General features: G+C 38.4%; 1 protein-coding gene across 1 annotated transcript in view; it reads left to right on the top strand.

Annotated features, from left to right (window-relative positions):
* The window catches only part of HERC1 (HECT and RLD domain containing E3 ubiquitin protein ligase family member 1), a 172,181-nt gene that overhangs the window by 112,504 nt on the left and 39,226 nt on the right, over positions 1–20,451 (top strand). The window contains exons 38-50 of the mRNA XM_054716166.1: positions 811–1,562; positions 2,827–3,025; positions 6,930–7,090; positions 10,532–10,648; positions 10,850–11,081; positions 12,065–12,189; positions 13,189–13,388; positions 14,355–14,623; positions 15,367–15,419; positions 16,421–16,621; positions 17,610–17,784; positions 19,825–20,095; positions 20,231–20,444. Coding sequence (XP_054572141.1) covers positions 811–1,562; positions 2,827–3,025; positions 6,930–7,090; positions 10,532–10,648; positions 10,850–11,081; positions 12,065–12,189; positions 13,189–13,388; positions 14,355–14,623; positions 15,367–15,419; positions 16,421–16,621; positions 17,610–17,784; positions 19,825–20,095; positions 20,231–20,444 — 2,969 coding nt within the window. The remainder of the gene's footprint in view (positions 1–810; positions 1,563–2,826; positions 3,026–6,929; positions 7,091–10,531; positions 10,649–10,849; positions 11,082–12,064; positions 12,190–13,188; positions 13,389–14,354; positions 14,624–15,366; positions 15,420–16,420; positions 16,622–17,609; positions 17,785–19,824; positions 20,096–20,230; positions 20,445–20,451) is intronic.

A 20,451-nucleotide genomic window follows, 5' to 3' on the forward strand; every position in this document is an offset into this window, starting at 1 on the left:
GTATACTTATAACATTTTTAAACTTCCAGAAATTCTTGCCAAATATCAAGAAATATGTGATTATATTTTTGCTTAAACTATAAATTAGAAGCATTAATTGAAGATTACAAATCAATTTTTTTAATGAAACAATGCCTTCTCTGGAATAGGTTATAAATGGCCATTGCCCACATAATAAGTTATATTTATTATACAGACTTTCCAAATAGCTTACATCAGAAATTGTCAGAAAACATCTAGCCTACCTCCTGTTTTTATAAATAACATTACATAGCCACACCCTTTCATTTAGGTGTATCATTGGCCACTTTCACACTATTGTGGTGGGGTTGAAAGATTGCAACAGAGATTGGCCTACAAGGTCTAAAATATGGGGTAGGCAAAAGTAGGTTTACAATGATTTCTATGGAAAAATTATAATGCAAGAATAAATACTAATGCAAGAATAAACTCTGTATTTCATGTACCCACATTGTAAACCTCCTTTTGCTCACCCCATACTTGTTTTTGGCTCACAGAAATTTTGCTAATTTCTGGCTTATATTATATTATAGTAAATATTCTTTGAAAGCACATGCACATCTCATTGCTTTTGCATTTAACATCACGTCTCCCCATTTTCTCATAATAGACTAATTTTCCTCTGTAATGTCTTCTCTAGCTTGTGTAGATTATTCTCTGTAGTGTGTACATGATGCATCTTATTTTGTCTACATTATATTCTGTACCTTCCTCCTGTCTATCCCTCACTTGCTTCTTCCTGTGTCATTCTGATCTTTATTAAAGCTTCCCAACTTTTTGGTCGCCTAGTGATACTCCATTGTATAATCTGGAACCCTGTGAACCACTGCCTTTTGACGTGGCGCGATTCCGAGGCCTGACGGCTTCTGTGCTGCTGGACCTCACGTATCTGACTGGCATTCATGAAGACATGGGCAAACAGAGCACCAAGCGACATGAAAAAAAACACCGACATGAGTCTGAAGAGAAAGGGGACATTGAGCAGAAAACTGAGAGTGAATCTGCTTTAGATATGCGAACAGGCCTAACATCTGACGATGTCAAAAGTCAGGGTACCACAAGCTCCAAATCAGAAGGTGAAATAGCTTCATTTTCTTTAGATCCAACCCTGCCAGGTGTGGAATATCAACACCAAATAACAGAAGGAAAGAGAAAAAATCATGAACACATGTCCAAAAACCATGACATACCCCAGACAGAAATCAGAGCAGTCCAGTTGTCTTATCTCTACCTCGGTGCTATGAAATCACTTAGTGCTCTTCTTGGCTGTAGTAAATATGCTGAGCTGTTGCTGATACCAAAAGTTCTGGCTGAAAATGGCCACAACTCAGACTGTGCGAGCTCTCCAGTTGTTCACGAAGACGTGGAGATGCGTGCAGCCCTGCAGTTCTTGATGCGACACATGGTGAAGCGAGCAGTCATGCGGTCCCCCATAAAGAGAGCATTGGGATTAGCTGATCTGGAACGAGCTCAAGCCATGATCTATAAATTAGTGGTCAGTGGGCTTTTGGAAGACCAATTTGGGGGCAAAATTAAGCAAGGTATGTTATCTGATTTTTTAAAATGCTTTTGTGCTGTTGAAATTATAATTGTCAGAACTGATGTACTCTGTAAGTGATTTAAAAAAATTTTTTTTGGCAAAAGCAATTTTCATGTCATTTTTTCTTTGCAAGGTGAGCAGTTCTTTTTTGTTTCTTTTATATTAGTAATCTACCTATAATTTTCTGTTTTAGATCTATAAAGCATTCAAATTTAATAATTACTACATTTTGTAAAACTGAAATTTAATTCATGCCACAAAATGTACTCAAGTATTTATTGATATGATTCAAAATATATATTATTCTGTTGACTTCTCAGAGGCATTTTAAAGGATTACTTTTATAGATTCTGTACTGTATGCAAAAAAATCTTGTTTTATCTTTTATCCTCACCTTTGGAGATAACTTGAATTCTAAGATTAAAATGAGATTCATTCAATAAATATTTACTGAATGCCTACTATGTGCCAGGTATTCTTCTAGGTTCTGAGGAGTCAGCAATGAACAAAACAAAGTCCCTTGTTGTAATGAAACTTCAATTGCTTTTATTCTTTCTTCCCTTCCTCTCTCTCTTCCTCCTTTCTTTCCTTTTTCTTTATTCCCCTCCTTCCTGTCTTAGCTTAGACAGTGACTAGGCAGAGAGAGGTGCATGGTGCATATAATAGGAGTGTTAAGATCATGATGTTTATGAAAGTATGTGGCCATTTAGCAAACCTTAATAGAATTAGCTATCTTTGTAGGAACTAATTCCCCCCCCCCCAACTTTTATGAGTAGTTTGTTTTGTGAGCCATTGTCCTTTTCAGAGCATGGAGTTTCTATCTAGGTTTTCATATTCTTGTATTTACATGTCTTCATCTTTGCTTGCTTAAAGACTGAAGATAGGCATCAAAATAAAAGTGCTAAGGAAATACAGTTTTAATGATAAAATATTTTTAAAGAATCTCTGGTCACATCTCACATACACAAGTGAGACTATTTTTTGTGTGTGTGTTTTTTTTTTAAGAGAACCTTTCCTAACAAAAAGAAATGAATAATTATAAGGGCTTGTTCCTTTTTTTTTGTCTGTAGAGTCTATAGTTATGAGGACAATAGTGAATTCAGTGTAGATGTAAAAACATTTTTTCTGTAAATCTTTTATAGAATTGATATTTATGAAATATGTTTAGAAACTTTCCAAGTTAAAGGTTAAAAGCTTTCCATTCCCGTGTCACATTTGAAAAAAAAACAAAACACCCTTACCACTTTCTTAACCTTGGTTTATAGAGATTGATCAACAAGCTGAAGAAAGTGACCCAGCCCAGCAGGCACAGACTCCAGTTACCACTAGCCCATCAGCCTCGAGCACGACTTCCTTTATGAGCAGCTCGCTGGAGGACACCACAACTGCCACCACTCCAGTCACTGACACAGAAACAGTGCCTGCATCTGAGTCCCCAGGAGTGATGCCACTAAGTCTCCTCAGGTAGGTAATTTAACCTTTAAATTGTGCCATATTTGATGCCTCTGGTTATGAACACACAGTTCCTAGTATTCTCTTATGAAGAATGTGCCCAACTAAATCAAGGCATTCTAGAGTTAAAAGAAATCTAAGAGATCATATGGTCAAACCCAATTTACTGACGTTGGAAATGTCCTTCAGAAGAAGTTTAACAACTTGCCCAAGTCTCATAGCTAGTTGTGGTCCCAGATCTAATCAGTGGTGCCAGTGCCAATCAGGTCCTCCAGCACTATTCTCTCTCCTTGTAATGGTTCTTTTTTTTTTGGCTAGGCGTTTGAATATGTTTTTCCTCAAAAAGTAAATACTTGTATTTTGATTGTTACAGCTTTAAGAAAAAGCTTGCCTCCATGAAATAATTTTCTTTTCTCAGGTTATTTTCCCTTTAGAATAATTTCTTTATTCTTTATTTATTCCTTATTATATGACTAGTGGCCCATTGCATGAAATTTGTGCACGAGGCGGGGGGGCGGGGGTGTCCCTCACCCCGGTCTGCACCCTCTCCAATCTGGGACCCCTCAGTGGATGTCCGACTGCCGGTTTAGGCCCCATCCCTGTGGACATCCCTCTCCCAATCCAGGACCGCTGGCTCCTAACCGCTCACATGCCTGCCTGCCTGCCTGATTGCCCCTAACCACTTCTGCCTGCCAGCCTGATTTCCCCCTAACTGCTCCCCTGCCAGCCTGATTGATGCCTAACTACTCCCTTGCCAGCTTGATCTCCCCCAACTGCCCTCCTCTGCTGGCCTGCTCGCCCCCAAGGCTTTTATTAGTATAGATCAAGCAAGCCTACTTTTCAAGTGAAAGAGTGTGTCTTATGATGCTTCTTCAACCAACCCTATTTTAATAGATTTGTAAATTTCAAATAATGTTCAAGTTTCTGTTTGCTTCAGTTTGCCAGATGTATACACAAACCAAAAAACTTGAGAGAAGATCTCTAGGGAGGGGCTATTTTGTGAGCTTTCTTACCTAGGGCTAAAGTGAAATAAAGGAAAGGAAAATGAATAGTGTCTTTTTTTCTTATTTCTTTTTCCCCTTCTCTTAATTGACGGGTCACTATTATTCCCCAGTGTGTAGATTGACTTCGTAGGTAGAGTGGCTATTATTGTAATGACTAGTAGCCCGTTTGCACGAAGATTCGTGCAATAGACCTTCATTCACCTGGCTGCCTGCACCAGTTTTCTGCCGGCACCGGGGACCCAGGCCTTGGCTGTGGCCACCGCCTTCTACCTTCTTTCAGGGTCCCGGTGCCGGCAGAAAACTGGTGCAGGTGAAAACTGCACCCCAGCGTCCCTGCGACCCGATCGCAGGAGTGAGCCGATCCCCCAGGTCGGCTCGCTCCTGCGATCGGAGCAGGCACCCGGCTGGCGCCCAAGGCCCGGAAAGCCCCAGGCGGCTTTCCGGGCCTTGGGCTCCGCCCGCACCCCAGCTTCCCTGCGACCCGATCGCAGGAGCGAGCCGACCCCCCAGGTCGGCTTGCTCCTGTGATCGGAGCAGGCGCTTCCCTGCAACGGTTTCCTGGTGGGCGTGGTTGGTGGGCGTGGCTTGGTTGGTGGGCTTGGCTTGGGCGTAGCGAAGGTGCGGTCAATTTGCATATTTGTCTATTATAAGGTAAGATTCTCAGTATTTGGTGATCACAAGAGCTACCTGGGAGGCTTTTTAAAGCTCTGGGGATGTATTCCCCAAGTCTCTCACTACGTCTGGTGGGGGCACATAATTTGCATTTGAATTGTTTCTTCAATAATTCTAACACAGTGGCCACACATTAAGAATTATTTCTCTGGTTTGGGGCAGAAAGAACACTAATCCTAGTAGCTACCATTGCCCAGTCCCCACACATCTCCTGCCTCTTAGCTCTCTCACTTAAGTAACACAGATCCAGGAGGTGCTTCTGTTTAAGAAAGCAAGAAGAGAGAAATGGTAGAATATTCTAGTATGGTTTTTAATTCCTCCAGCAATTAATAGAATTCAGGGCATCCATAGAGGATCAATAGCACTGTGACTCCTTTTGCCTTTCAAGTTCTGTAGTGTAGGCATGGGATTCCGTGGTATAATAATGCTCCCTTGCTCCCAGAGGCATTCACCAGGTCTTGTGACTCCTCCTTTCTTCTTAGTCTTTGTTTTCCTATTATTGACTGGGACTTTATTAGAGCTGCAATTGTGTCTGCCTTCCGAATATCATTTAAAGTGAGAAAAATCAAGGAACAACTGCCTCTTACATGAATATGATCTTACCACAATTATTTGATTGCGTCGACAATGCTTTCTTGATGCTTAAAAAGTTATTAGTTCTGCCGAAACCAGTTTGGCTCAGTGGATAGAGCGTCGGTCTGCGGACTAGAAGGTCCCAGGTTCGATTCCGGTCAAGGGCATGTACATTGGTTGCAGGCACATCCCCCGGTGGGGGGTGTGCAGGAGGCAGCTGGTCGATGTCTCTCTCTCATCGATGTTTCTAGCTCTCTATCCCTCTCCCTTCCTCTCTGTGAAAAATCAATAAAATATATTTAAAAAAAAAAAAGTTATTAGTTCTATTGAACAAATCAAAAGAGCAGTCAGCGAGGAGCTTCCTGGACTTTCTTCTTTACCCAGTGTCTGCCTTCTCAGCCTGAGGGGTCTGCCTCTCTATATCTTGTCCACTTTACACAGCTGGTATCTCATTCTTATGCTATATTTCAGTTGTGCTGGGTGACTGGGCAGTTGTCTTTTCTTTCTATAACTTACCTATAGATTATTACTTTGAATCCATGTGAATAATTTCATGGCTAGCTACTGAATTTATGTTTGAAGTAATTGTAAGTTATCTATCTTTACAAGTATTTTTATTCTGTAACTGCTGTATGCCTGTCAAAATATCCCTGTCATTTTGGTATTATAGTAGAGGAAAGCTCCCTGAAGACAGGGATTTAAAAAAGTGTTTTATTAATCTCTATATTCCCCCACATGCTATGTTATTGGCATTTTGCTGAACAAATGAAAAGGTATTATTACTTGTATAGATTACTTTGTACTACTTGTATAGGTTATCTTATGAGATAGTGATTTTTAAAACTGTGGAGTCTTCCTCACCCCAATTAATTATAGATAACTTGTGTAGTTTTCCAGGTCACATATTCTTTTATAAGACTGTGATGTATATACAGGGTGGAACAAAAGTAGGTTTACAGTTGTGAGTATGCGAAAGAGTTTATTCTTGTATTATTATTTATTAATTACTAGAAGCCCGTTGCACGAAGTTTCGTGCAAAAGACCTTCCTTCACCTGGCTGCTGGCACCAGTTTTCTGCCAGCACCAGTTTTCCTCTGGCCACCCGCTGATTGGAGCGCCGTTTCCTCTGGCCGCCAGCGCAATCGGCCACCCCAAGTTCCTCCAGCGCTGCTGGTGGAGGAACTCAGGGTGCCCGATTGTGCTGGCAGGAGGCACTCTGATCGGCGGGTGGCCAGAGGAAACGGAGCTGGAGGAACTCCGATTGCGCTGGAGGCCAGAGGAAACGGCGCTCCGATCTGCGGGTGGCCAGAGGAAAACTGATGCTGGCGGAAAACTGGTGCGGGCAGCCACGCAATCAGCCACCCTGAGTTCCGCCACCGGCGCCTTCCGCTGGCCCCATGGGTCCTCCCGCAGCTCCGGCCGTTGGGGATGGCAGGAGGAACGGGGGGCGGGGACTCGTGAGTCAGCCCAATCGGCCACCCCAAATCCCGCCCCCAGCCTCCCAACGGCCCAATTGTGGGCGTAGCAGAGTGATGGTAATTTGCATATTACCATTTTATTAGGTATGATTATATTATTTTCCATATGAACAACTGTAAATCTACTTTTGCCCACCCTTGTATTTTGTAATTGGATTTTTATGCTAACTATTGTTGTTTTCTTTAAAGGCAAATGTTCTCTAGTTACCCAACTACCACTGTACTTCCCACACGTCGTGCACAGACTCCTCCAATATCATCGTTACCAACCTCTCCTTCTGATGAAGTAGGAAGAAGGCAAAGCTTAACTTCTCCTGATTCCCAGTCAACAAGGCCAGCTAACCGCACAGGTACGTGTATTATCATGCGCTATGACACCCAGACGTCTTGACATTCCAAATGTGTGAGACTTTATCATGTAGGCATTGTGCTTTGTCTTCATGAAGGTAAAAGCAATGATTTTAATTAAGGGGGATAGTCTGCCCCATCAAAATGAGCTGTCTTCTGTATTTTGAGTCTGTAGATTGAATTATGGCTATTTGGGAGAGCAATAATATACTGTACATCAGTTATATTAGTCCTTTTTTAAAAAAAATTTGAAAAATTTTTTTTCAATTACAGTTGACATTCCATGTTATATTAATTTCAGGCATACAGCATAGTGGTTAGACATTTATTTAACTTATGAATTGATCCCCTTGATTTATCTAGTACCCACCTGGCACCATATATAATTATTACAAAATTATAAACTACTAGGAGCCCAGCATGCGATTCAAAATCGCACGGCGCTGCCCACCCTCGAGTCAGCGGTCTGGCCCTGCCTTGCTCTCTGGCCCTTGAAGCAGCTGCGGCCGCTGCTGATCAGGCTCTCTCCCAGCGCAGGCGCGCGCCCCACCCCTGACGCTGTGTGTGCAACCTCCTCCTGTCCTGTCGACCCGTTACTGTGTCCTGGTTAATTAGCATATTTCTCTATTATAGATATAGATATTCCCTATGCTGTGCTTTATATCCTGTGACTATTTTGTAACTACCAATATGTACTTTTAAAAAATATGTATATTTTTACTGATTTTAGAGAGAGGAAGGGAGAGGGAGACAAACATCAGTGAGAGAGAAACATCGGTCAGCTGTCTCCTGCATACCCGCTACTGGGGATCTGAACCTGCAATCTGGGCATGTGCCCTGATTGGGAATAGAACCGTGACCTGGTTAATGAGCTGACGCTCAGCCACTGGGCCACATCGGCCGGGCCAACCTGTACTTCTTACTCCCTTCACCTTTTTCACCCATCTCTTCAGTCCAGCCTCCCGCCCATCTGGCAACCATCCTTTTATTTTTTTCTAATAATATAGGCATTTTTAGTGCTATGAATATTCCTCTAAACACTGCTTTTGCTACAACTCAAACATTTTGAAATGCTGTGTTTTCATTTTCATTCACTTTAAAGTACTTTCTCATTTACTATGATATCTCCTTTGGCATTATTTAGAAGTACAGTATTTTGTTTCCAAATTTTGGGGAATTTTTCAGATGTCTTTTATTAATTTTTAACTTAATTTCATTATCATCAAAGAACATACCTTGTACAATTTAAATTTTTTAAATTTATTGATACTTGTTTTATGGCCCAGAATATGGTCTGTTTGAAATATATTCCACGTGCACTTGGGAAAAGTGTGTATTGTGCTATTATTGAGTGGAATGTTCTATAAATTGTTGGTTAGGTCAGGTACGTTTTTAGTATTATCTAAGTCTTTGTTATTTTGATTTTTGGTCTACTTATTCTATAAATTATTGAGAGAGTGGTGTTAAAACCTCTGTTATTGTGGATTTGTCTATTTCCCCTTTCATTGATCAGTTTTTGTTTCATGTATTTTAAAGCTTTGTCTTTGGGTCCATAAAAATTTAGTATTCCTAGTGAATTGACCTCTTTTTCATTATGTAATGACTCTTTTTATCCCTGGTAATATTATTTGCCCTTAAATCTGTTTTGTCGGGTATAAATATAGCCACTTCTGATTTTTTTCATTAGTGTTTGGATGGTATATTTTTCCCCATCATTTTACTTTTAACTTATTTGTGTCTTATATGTTAGTGGGTTTCTCAAAGGCAACCTATAGTTAAGTCTTGCCTTTTAAAATCCAACCTGATGCTTTCTGCCTTTTAATTGGGGTATTTAGATCATTGACATTTAGTGTGATTATTGGTATGGTTGGGCTTAAATTTACCGTCTTTCTGTTTATCTCACCTGTACTTTGTCCCCTTTGTCTAATTTCTTTGGATTAAATGATTTTTTAAAATTTTATCTCCGTTGTTGGTTTATTATACTTTGTATTATATTTATATTTTTAGAAATTACTTTTAGGTTTATAGTATACACCTTTGTCACAGTCTACCTTTAAGTAATGTTTTATCAATTCATGTATACTAACAGAATCTAACAACAGTGTTCTTTCATTTCCTCTTTCTCAGCCTTTGTACTTTTGTTGTTACACATTTAACTTCTACATATGTTATAAAGCCCCATAATACACTGTTATTATTTTTTCTGTAAACAGGCAATTATCTTTTAAGGAGATTCAAAAACTTATGTATGTGTGTGTGTGTGTGTGTGTGTGTGTGTGTGTGTGTGTATATACACATACATACATACATATATACTAGAGGCTCAGTGCACGAGATTCATGCACTTGTGGGGGTCACTCAGCCCAGCCTGTGCCCTCTCACAGTCCAGGAGCCCTCAGCCATCTTTAGTGCTGTTGCGGAGGCAGGAGTGTCTCCTGCTACCGCTGCTGTGCTCGCCAACTGTGAGCCCAGCTTCTGGGCTTCTGGCTGAGCAGCGCTCCCCCTGTGGGAGCGCACTGACCACCAGGGGGCAGCTCCTGTGTTGAGCATCTGCTCCCTGGTGGTCAGTGCGCATCATAGCGACCGGTTGTTCCACCGTTCCGTCGATTTGCATATTACTTTTATTATATAGGATAGGATTATATTTACTCGCATATTTACCAGTTCTGAGATTCTTTATTCCTTTATGTAGATCCAGATTTCCATCTGGTGTCATTTCTTTCTGCTTGAAAGACTTCCTTGTAGCGATCTGCTGGTAATGAATTATTTTGTCTCTTGTATGTCTGAAAGAGTTTATTTCACCTTAGTTTTGAAAAATATTTTTACTGTTGTAGAATTCTAGATTGACAGGCATTATACTACATACCTGGCCTGTAATCTTCAAAGTACCTAAGGACACTGAAGAGAAACATGAAAAGTAAATAAATGCGAAGGGGATCCTAGATTGGATCCTTTGTTGTGATGAACATTACCTAGATTTTTGGTGAAACTGGAATGAGATCTAGATTAGATGATAATTTTCTTAAGTTTCTGACTTTGATGGTTGTGTTGTGGTAATGCAGGAGAATGTCCTTATTTGTAGGAGTTATATATTAGTGTATTCAGGGGAGATTGTCTGCAAAAAGTTTCAGTTCAGGGTAAAATAATTCTTTGTGCACTCTTGCAATTGTCTGTTAAGTATGAAATTTTTTGTAAGTAGGTAACTATTTCAAAATAAAATGTTTTACATTATTTCAGCAGTTTTATTTTGTATTAGCAGGTTTATCTTTGAAAAACCGTAATCTATAACAAGTTTAGTCATAGTTATACATTTAATGAATTCTTGCTAGAGTAAATTTGCGTTGAATTTGAACTACATTAAGAAACTTATGGTTACACTGAGAACACTTTATTCATGTTATATAGTGATATTTAGGTCTTTCCTTCTCTTTCTTTTGTCTCAGCCTTGTCAGACCCAAGCAGTAGACTTTCAACTTCTCCTCCTCCTCCAGCAATTGCAGTACCATTGTTGGAAATGGGGTTCTCCCTTCGACAGATTGCCAAAGCCATGGAAGCCACAGGTAGGATAAGTTTTTATATATCAGTATATACAGATATGAGAAACTTAATCTTACTAAGGGCAATATTTTTTAAGAGGCCATAAAGCTTGGTAAGATTTTTAACATCAAGTTTAGTTACAGTGGCATCATAACAGACACTAGCATGAATAACTAATTATTTTGCCCAAAGTCAGTATCAGACTTGCTTTTCCCCCTGTTCAGGTGCTCGAGGAGAGGCTGATGCCCAGAACATCACTGTCCTTGCCATGTGGATGATAGAGCACCCTGGGCATGAGGATGAGGAGGAGCCTCAGTCAGGCAGCACAGCAGACTCAAGGCACGGAGCAGCAGTTCTAGGCAGTGCTGGGAAATCAAATGATCCCTGTTATTTGCAGTCACCAGGAGACATACCATCGGCTGATGCTGCTGAAATGGAGGAAGGCTTTAGTGAAAGGTGAAATTCCCATCCTCCATATTTCTGTTCAGTGTGTTATAAGTGGTACCCCCAAGAGCCCCATTTGTTTCCCTTTTATAGGAGCTTCTAATGTATGTAAAGTTGATAGAGATATATGAAAAGATGGACATTTTAGTTTCAAGTTTATGTTTCTGTGAAGGGTAAGAATGACATAACCAGTTTTATCTTGAATGGATGTTTTCAGGGAAAGAAGGAAAAAATTTTATATAAAATTGATCTGAAAAGAGGAAACTGAAAAATAAAATAATTTTATTTCATATAGGTGATATGAAATACAATGTTCATTGTAATATTAGCAATTGATTTAATTAATACATTTGATGGAAATGGACTTGTAAGCCTTTTCTAGCTCTTAATGTAGATTTATATATTTTATTCTTTAGTTTCTAATATCTATACAATATACCCTTTTTAAAATCTGTGATAATATCTAGCCCAAAATGATCTATAATATATTTTACAGTCCTTCCTAAAATCTTCCTCCTTCCGCACTTCTTAAGACTTTAAATCTTAACTTTTCATTTTTGTCCATGAAGTCATATGTATGTAATCATTTGTGCATCTTATGTAATATACAGACCTTTTCTGACAAGATTAGTAAATATTTTCGTAATTTACTTTGAAATATTTGTTTCTCTTATGCAAGGATGCACAATCACTTCAATTTTTAAGTATTTAATCATTTGGGATTTAGTTAAGGCCATTGACCTAGTTTGAATTTGAACATCATTTCATTTTTGGCATAATTCAGAATCATAAAAATTATTGCTCATGGCAATATGACACATTTAAAACTTAGGAGCTTTACCAGGGACAAAAGATGTGTTTCAAAATTTTATAACTATATTTTATTCTCAGTAATATTTGGAGAAAAAAGTACCATCACAAGAAAGCATGCACCTATGCTTTCTATTCATGATAGTTTTTAAAAATCCATGTTGCTTTCAAACTTACACTTACAGCCCTGATAATCTGGATCATACAGAGAATGCAGCTTCTGGTAGTGGACCACCAACTAGGGGTCGCTCAGCAGTAACAAGAAGGCACAAGTTTGATTTAGCTGCTCGCACATTGCTAGCAAGAGCAGGTAATTACATGTTTCACATCCTTCTCTTGGTTATAGTATTATATACCTTGCTTTTATATTTTAAAGTAAATATAAAAGGAACAGTACAGACTATGTAAACTAATGATACTAAGTACTCAGTTCCTCCACATTAACAGTGACTATTTTCATATTATTTTCAGTGTATTTACATAGTTTCCAAAAATTGAAACCACAGTATACATTCATAGATTTATTTTTAAGTTCCCTGGGGGTGCAGAAGTACTGGTTACTTTTAGATGCTGAGAAATTTCATAAATGCTCTCTGTGGTCAAGCAACTTATAACTTAAGAGTGAAGATGCATATTTAAAATTTAATATTAATAGTGAAAACGAGCTGAAAAAGTACACTGTACCAAAGATGTAGGCACTGGCTTTTCTGATGTACTCTGTGGACCTTAGGGCTTCATTACTAGGTAAGACCCTAGATAAGCAAAAATAGATTTCCTCATTACATTAATAAATACTTCTAGGATTGTGTTCTGGAGGGTAAGTTATAGAGAACCTATTTTCCAAATTAAATATTAAGATATGTAATTTGTCAAAACAGAGTTTGATCCTTGAAATATTAAACCATAAATAGTGTTTCCATGTACAGAGAGAAGTTGAAACTGTTCTAAAAAATATAGGATGTATAGTTAATATACAGTATAATGAAGAGACTGATTTAAAAAAATAAACCTAAAGGAACAATAACAGCCCACATTCTTGGGTGTTTTTTTATATAACAAACGTCATGAAGTATTTTACATAGATTATCTTATTTAAACCTATCAACAGCCCTGTCAGGTATGAGTGCTGTTGTCCTTATTTTACAGAAGAGGAAGCAGAATTGATAGGTAAAATTTTATGTTTATAGTCTGGAATCCATAAGTCAGCTGAGATAGGCTCTCACCTGCATGCATGGCAGTTAAGAATTGGCACAATATTCAGAATTATTTTATACATGCAAATAAAATACCTTTTTTGTTTTGTTCTGAGCGGGGTTATACCGCTCTGTGCAGGCCCACAGGAATCAAAGTCGGAGAGAAGGAATATCTTTGCAGCAAGACCCAGGGGCATTGTATGACTTTAATTTAGATGAGGAATTGGAAATTGATCTTGATGATGAAGCAATGGAAGCAATGTTTGGACAAGACCTGACCAGTGAAAATGATATTCTGGGAATGTGGATCCCAGAGGTACTGGATTGGCCTACCTGGGTGTGTGTGACTGCAGCGGGGGCTGCTCTGACTTATTTTCCTGCCCTCTTGTTTATGCAGCTTACTAATAACAGCCTTGCCTAGGGTTGTAACACTGAAAAGTTTTACATCTCATCCTGAAGTTTGGGGCTCTAATGGTTAATGTTACTTTCATACTTGCAAACTAATAAGAAAAAGTCTCTCTTTTTGCTATTTCTGTGCGATTTTATTGCTTCTCTCTCTAGACTAGATGAATAGAGCTGTATTGTGGTAATATTTGATTTTAATATCAAAGATGATTACAAAACAGGCTTCAGGTCTCAGTTGACTGCTGGGTATATAACATGGCTGCTGTTTTCACCTTGCTATCTGAATGCATGCTTTTCTCCTTCAGGTTTCAATTAATCACTGTTAATGCCTCATTCTAGGAACCAGTGCCACCTAGATCTTATAAATACCTCTATCCAGGATCAGGGTACATGGTGGGTTTGGACGTTTACATTATTTAGCATTATGCTTTTATAGCAGTGAAACTGAAAAGTTCACAGGTGTAAGTCCTACAGGAAAGAGCATCTACCATGTTAGGTTAATAAGATAAATGAATCCTAATAACTTCTTAGAAATTCAGAAAATAGGTATGCATGTTATGACTAGATTAAAGAAAAGTAATTTTCATTAGAGGGATTTAAAAAAATCATTTGAGCTGGGGCAGATGGTCATTTTTATTAACTTTTCAGTAGGGTAGTCAGTTACTTTTATTAGAGAGAGGAATGGCAAAAAAAAAACACACTTTAAGATTGTATGATGTGAATTTGGATTTGAAAGAAATTTCTTATATAGCATTAATGAACATATTGCAAATATTCCAGCATATATAAATAAAATAGTTAATATCAATAATCTGTTGACCTCTTCTTAATTTTGTGTTAAATTGACTAATAATTTGATATGTAATCATTTGTGCAGCATGTTTGTGAGTCTGAAGACAGGGAAGAAGTGGTGGTGTGTGAACTGTGTGAATGCAGTGTTGTCAGCTTCAATCAGCACATGAAGAGAAATCACCCAGGCTGTGGGCGCAGTGCAAACCGCCAGGGCTACCGCAGCAATGGCTCCTATGTTGATGGCTGGTTTGGTGGTGAATGTGGGAGTGGAAATCCATACTACCTGCTCTGTGGCAGCTGCAGGGAAAAGTACTTAGCCCTGAAGACCAAATCCAAGACGACAAGTTCTGAAAGGTACCTTGAAATTGTATGGAGATCCAGTCCCTCTGAATGATAGTCTCTCTCATTAAAGACATGGGAATAGTAGCTTTTTTCATGTTAGGAGTTACTTTTTAACATTTCCTAAAGTCCTGTGATTGCTGGATTGGGAGTAGGAAGGATGGAGGAGGTTGAGGAATTCATGTTTCTGTCAGAGCTGGGGACCTGTAGTCCAGGAACAGTGGTTTATCAGCAGATCCTTCACTGGAGTTCGTGTTACCTTTGACTTGTTGACAAATTGTGGGTAGGATCCTTGCCTTAACCTTTTGGAAGCTTACGGTTAATTTTTTTCATTGATGTTTTTCACCATATTTTTGATATCTTAATATCTTTTCCTTCATGAAAAAATAGATTGTTTAGATTAAATGAGCTTCCATTAAAATATCTCTTTATGTCCTTGAATAGCAATTAATCTCTAGTGAGTACGGTTTTTGACTATTAAAATCTTTAATGTATTCTGGAAGAGGTATTGATTTAAAAAGTTGTAGGTGACCCAGAAACATCCCCAGTAATTATTGAAATAGTCATTGATTTTGTAAGTAAGTGTGTACTGCCTGTATATCAATGGTTTTTATTACATTAGCCCATAACATGAAATACACTTTTTTATTTTGTGTTGCTTTATTAATGACCTTTTAAAATGTTCTAATGACTTAATTTGCATTTTTGGGTACTAACTGTTTTATGTAAAAACACACTATTCTTCATATTTGGTGCAGGTACAAGGGACAAGCTCCAGATCTAATTGGCAAGCAGGACAGTGTATATGAAGGTAGTTGTTTTGAGAGCTTCTTTATTTTACATGTATTTTTATGTATACCTTCTGCTTAACATCTGGTTACTAAAATTTACCTTCATGTGTTTGTATTTATGTACATGTTAACTTAAATTGTCCCTAGAAAGCTCAAGATAGTTTAATAGCATTGGCCCTAATTTTAAAAGTTAAAGGACCTGGTTGAAATACTAGTTTTACCATAAAGTGTGAATTTCTGTGTGGCATTTTGTTTTCAAAGTAGAGGAAGTGTATATACATTTTCAATATCCTAGTTGAGGAAAGTTAAAAAAAAATTAAAGCAAGCATCAGTTTATTTAGAGCATTCATTTACTTGAAACAACTCATTTCCTACTGATTATGGACAGGGTTAAAAACTCTTTGTTGACCCCGTAACAATATTTTTTATTAGTTGAAACCTTCATTACTAGCTGAACCTTTGCTATTGCCTTGGCTGGGGAGAAGTCAATGCGGAAAAAAGGAGACTTAGGTAATACTTTTAACAATAAAGAATTAAGGAAAAAAAAAATGGATTTGACTGCTTTGACTCCCTTACCCATCTAGTCTCCCTATGCCTTAGGAGTGCAGTTTTTCGGCTCACCAGGAGATGGTGCCATAGTTCATTTTGTGGGCACTGGACTTTTATTTTTATTTATTTATTTATTTATTTTTTTTAATATATTTTATTGATTTTTTACAGAGAGGAAGGAGAGGGATAGGGAGTTAGAAACATCGATGAGAGAGAAACATCGATCAGCTGCCTCTTGCACACCCCCTACTGGGGATGTGCCCGCAACCAAGGTACATGCCCTTGACCGGAATCGAACCCGGGACCCTTGAGTCCGCAGGCCGACGCTCTATCCACTGAGCCAAACCGGTTTCGGCTGGGCACTGGACTTTTAGTTCATCTGCATCTTAGACATATTTTACAATAACCATTGCCAGCAGAGTCATGTCATGTTTATATTCACATACCATACATACGTTTATTTAAATTCCAGAAGACTGGGACATGTTGGATGTTGATGAAGATGAAAAGCTAACAGGTGAAGAAGAATTTGAATTACTTGCTGGACCACTTGGTTTAAACGATCGACGTATTGTACCAGAACCAGTTCAATTCCCTGACAGTGATCCATTGGGAGCATCAGTAGCAATGGTTACAGCCACCAACAGTATGGAAGAAACTCTGATGCAAATAGGTAAATTGACATGCTAATTGGTATGGATTTCATAGAGTCTATATTAATTTATTTTTTAGATAAGTAATAAGAAGGTAAAGGTAAATAAGAAGAAGAATAAGGATTCAACATTTTCTCACCTCATCAAGTATTTTGAGCCAGTTGTTTTAACATATTTTGAAGGTATAATATAATATTAAGGTTTGATTTTTGTGGTTTTTATGAAATAGTGAAGTGTTAAAAATTTGATAAAATATGAGTAAGATTTTTTTTAACTTTGTGATAAGAGAATCCTCAAACTGATTAGAAACTATTTTGTCAACTTTTTTTATTTAGGTGAGAGGGTGTGGTAACTTTGCTATAGGGAATACAAAATAAAGAATTGGGACAGTCTTGACCTTTTATGTGTAAAAAGCATGTTTTTAAAACTATGTCTTTTCTATATTTGTTAATATCAGCAGATGTGATACATGAGCAAAATAAATAAAACCAAAATATTTTAAGAAGCATGTTTGTTTCATAATAGACTAGAGGCCTAGTGCATGGATTTGTGCACGGGTGGGGTTCCTAGGCCTAGCCAGCAATCAGGGCCAATTGGGGCCGTCTCGCCCAGTCCCGATCAGGGCCTGCGGGCTGAGGGGAGAGCTGTGGGAGGTTGGCCGGCTAGCCGGGGAGAGAGATGGGGAGGTTGGCCAGCAGTGGGAGCGCATGGACCACCGGGGGGCAGCTCCTGCGTTGAGCATCTGCCCCTTGGTGGTCAGTGCGTGTCATAGTGACTGGTCGACCAGTCATTCCAGTTGTAACAGTCGCTTAGGTTTTTATATATATAGATTATTGACTTAGAAGTATCTGTTTCTCCCAAGGAATTTTCTGATTAACAAAGTTCCAGATGAGCAAAACACTTTGGTTTTCTGTATTTCCTTTGAAGCCTAGAACCTAGAAAATTTTCAGTAGTCTAGATATTTTTTTGCTTACCATGTTGAGAACTAAACAAAATCTTGTTTTTCAGGTTGCCATGGCTCTGTAGAAAAGAGTTCCTCTGGGAGAATAACATTAGGTGAGCAGGCAGCTGCCTTAGCAAACCCTCACGACCGAGTGGTGGCTCTAAGGAGAGTGACTGCTGCTGCTCAGGTACTTCTGTCCAGAACCATGGTCATGAGAGCTCTGTCTCTTCTCTCAGTCAGGTAGGTGTTAGTTTGTGTCAAGTTATGCTAAGTTAGCTTCGAGAATATGTTAGACTGGAGTCTGGTATTGTTGGGAGGATGAGATAGAATTTTTAGAAAATTAATATCTACTATTAAATGACAGAAGTTGGACATAGTCATCATTGCTATTGATTTGTTCAGTCATTCAGTTAATACTTGGCACTTTTTAGGTAGAAAATAATGCCATTATAGTAACTGACTCAACTACAAACATTTTATTATCTGAAATAGGAAACTTAGGCTGTTGATCAATTTGGTACAAGGTAGAAATAAAAGGTCAAATGAGTTTTTCTGCAGAATTAATCAACCGTGTAGCTAAGTCAACCTGCACATTCCATTATGAAGACTTGCCATGTTCAGACTATGGAGTATAATGTTAGAAAAGGAAGAGAGCCGAGTATACCTGAAAGTCATCTGTTTAAGAAATGGTTAAGCTAGGGTATTTAACTGTCATTGAAGATAGAAGGACCCTGGAAAAAACTCAGAATAAGATTTAGATAAGACATGGCATTGGCTTAAGAATAGACAATTTGGACAGTGGTGGAGAAGAGTTCAGAAACTGACCCACACATATAGATAAACACTTGATTTATGAGAGTGTTTATACTGCAGAGCAATGAGGAAAGTATGGTCTTTTCAATAACCTGGGCTAAGTCAGATGGTTTACTCACATAAGGGAAAAATGAGTCTTGACCCCAAACTCACACTATAAAACAAATATTTCCAAGTGATTTTTCCATCTAAATGTAAATCAATAATGTTTCCCAAAGTAACATAGGAAGAATTTATTCTTGATTTTGGGATAGGCAGAGATTTCTTAAGTCACAAAAGACATTCATCATAAAGAAAAAGATTTATATATTGGATTGCATTAAAAAAGAACTTCTGTTCATCAAAAGTCATTAAGTTAGAAAGTTAAAAATAAAAAAGTCACTAAATGGGAGAAGATATTAGCAATGCATATAACCAACAGAATATATAAAGAATTCCTATAAATCAATAAGAAAAAGACTTACCCAAAAATGGGCAAAATACAAAATAATACAAAAGAGGATCTTCAAATGGCCAATGAACATGAAAGATGAGTTGTTCAACCTCATTAGTTTTCAGAGAAATAAAAACCCAATGAGATACTACTACATACCCACCAGACTGTCTAAAATTTAAAATACTGAGGGAACAAGGTGAGCAAGGATGTGGAACACTTAACGCTCTCATACACTGCTGGTGAGGAAATAAATTGGTACAACTACTTCGGAAAACTGTCTGATAGTACAGTACCAACTGAAGGTGAATGTAAACATATTCCATGACCCAGAAATTCACTTCTGGGTATACATCCAACAGAAATGCTTACATATATACACCAAAGACATAAGCAAGAACAAACACAGCAGCACTGTCATAATAGCACTGTGCTGGAAATCACCTGGTTACCATCTGTATGGATAAATTGTGGTACGTTTTATTTATACATCAATGAAAATGAATAACCACTGCTGTGATGCAACAACATGGATGAGTCTGTTACAAGCAGTGTTGAACAAAAGAAGCCGGACACAAAAGAATACTGTATTATTTTAATTATACAAAGTTCAAAAACAGGTGAAACTGACTTATGGCTTTAGAAGTGAGGATAGTGGTTACTTTAGAGGGCCTAGTGACTGAGAAGGGCCCACGCATGCTTCTGAGGACCTGGCGATGTTCTCTTCTTGATCTGGAAGTTGCATGGGTTTGTTCAGTTTGTGAAAATTCATGATTTGTGAACATTCCTATATGTTACACTTCAGTAATTCAGTTATTCTTCAAGTATACATCAATGTATTTTTTTTAAGTTTCAATAACAGTTTCTAGCATACATAATATTTTTGGACATCTCTTAGGAAATGTATGATTAGTGATAGTGCAGCTTGCCTTTAATTTTGTTTTTCTGTACTATGGATGATATGCAGGGCTCCAAATGGTCCCTTAAGAAAACTTTTATCTTCATCCATCTGAAGTGTTTTCCTTTCCTGGCAGTGGTTCCAGTTGTAGCCTGGCTGCTGGTCTTGAATCTCTGGGGCTCACAGATATCCGAACGCTGGTTCGATTAATGTGCTTGGCTGCAGCAGGGAGAGCTGGCCTCTCCACCAGCCCTTCTGCCATGGGAAGCACCACAGAACGCTCACGAGGTGGGCACAGCAAAGCCAATAAACCCATCTCTTGCCTGGCCTATCTGAGCACAGCAGTGGGATGTCTGGCATCAAACACTCCTAGCGCTGCAAAACTCCTAGTGCAGTTGTGTACACAGGTAAGCTAGTTTTCAGTGCTTTTCTTGTTGCATTGCTTATTTCTAACCGATTCTTAAAAGAGCCTTTTGAGATAAAATCCTTGTTCCAAAATTATATGTAAAAATTAAACCTATTTGTTCCAATTGCCTCTTCAGAACTTGATTTCTGCTGCAACAGGTGTAAATCTAACTACAGTTGATGATCCAATTCAGCGAAAGTTTCTACCCAGCTTTCTCCGAGGAATTGCTGAAGAGAATAAGCTTGTGACCTCCCCAAACTTTGTTGTAACTCAGGCCCTTGTGGCATTACTAGCAGACAAAGGGGCCAAACTGAGACCTAACTATGATAAGTCAGAAGTTGAAAAGAAAGGTAACTT

The sequence above is a fragment of the Eptesicus fuscus genome, chromosome 5, assembly GCF_027574615.1.
Source record: "Eptesicus fuscus isolate TK198812 chromosome 5, DD_ASM_mEF_20220401, whole genome shotgun sequence".
In the NCBI taxonomy this organism is placed as follows: Eukaryota; Metazoa; Chordata; class Mammalia; order Chiroptera; family Vespertilionidae; genus Eptesicus; species Eptesicus fuscus.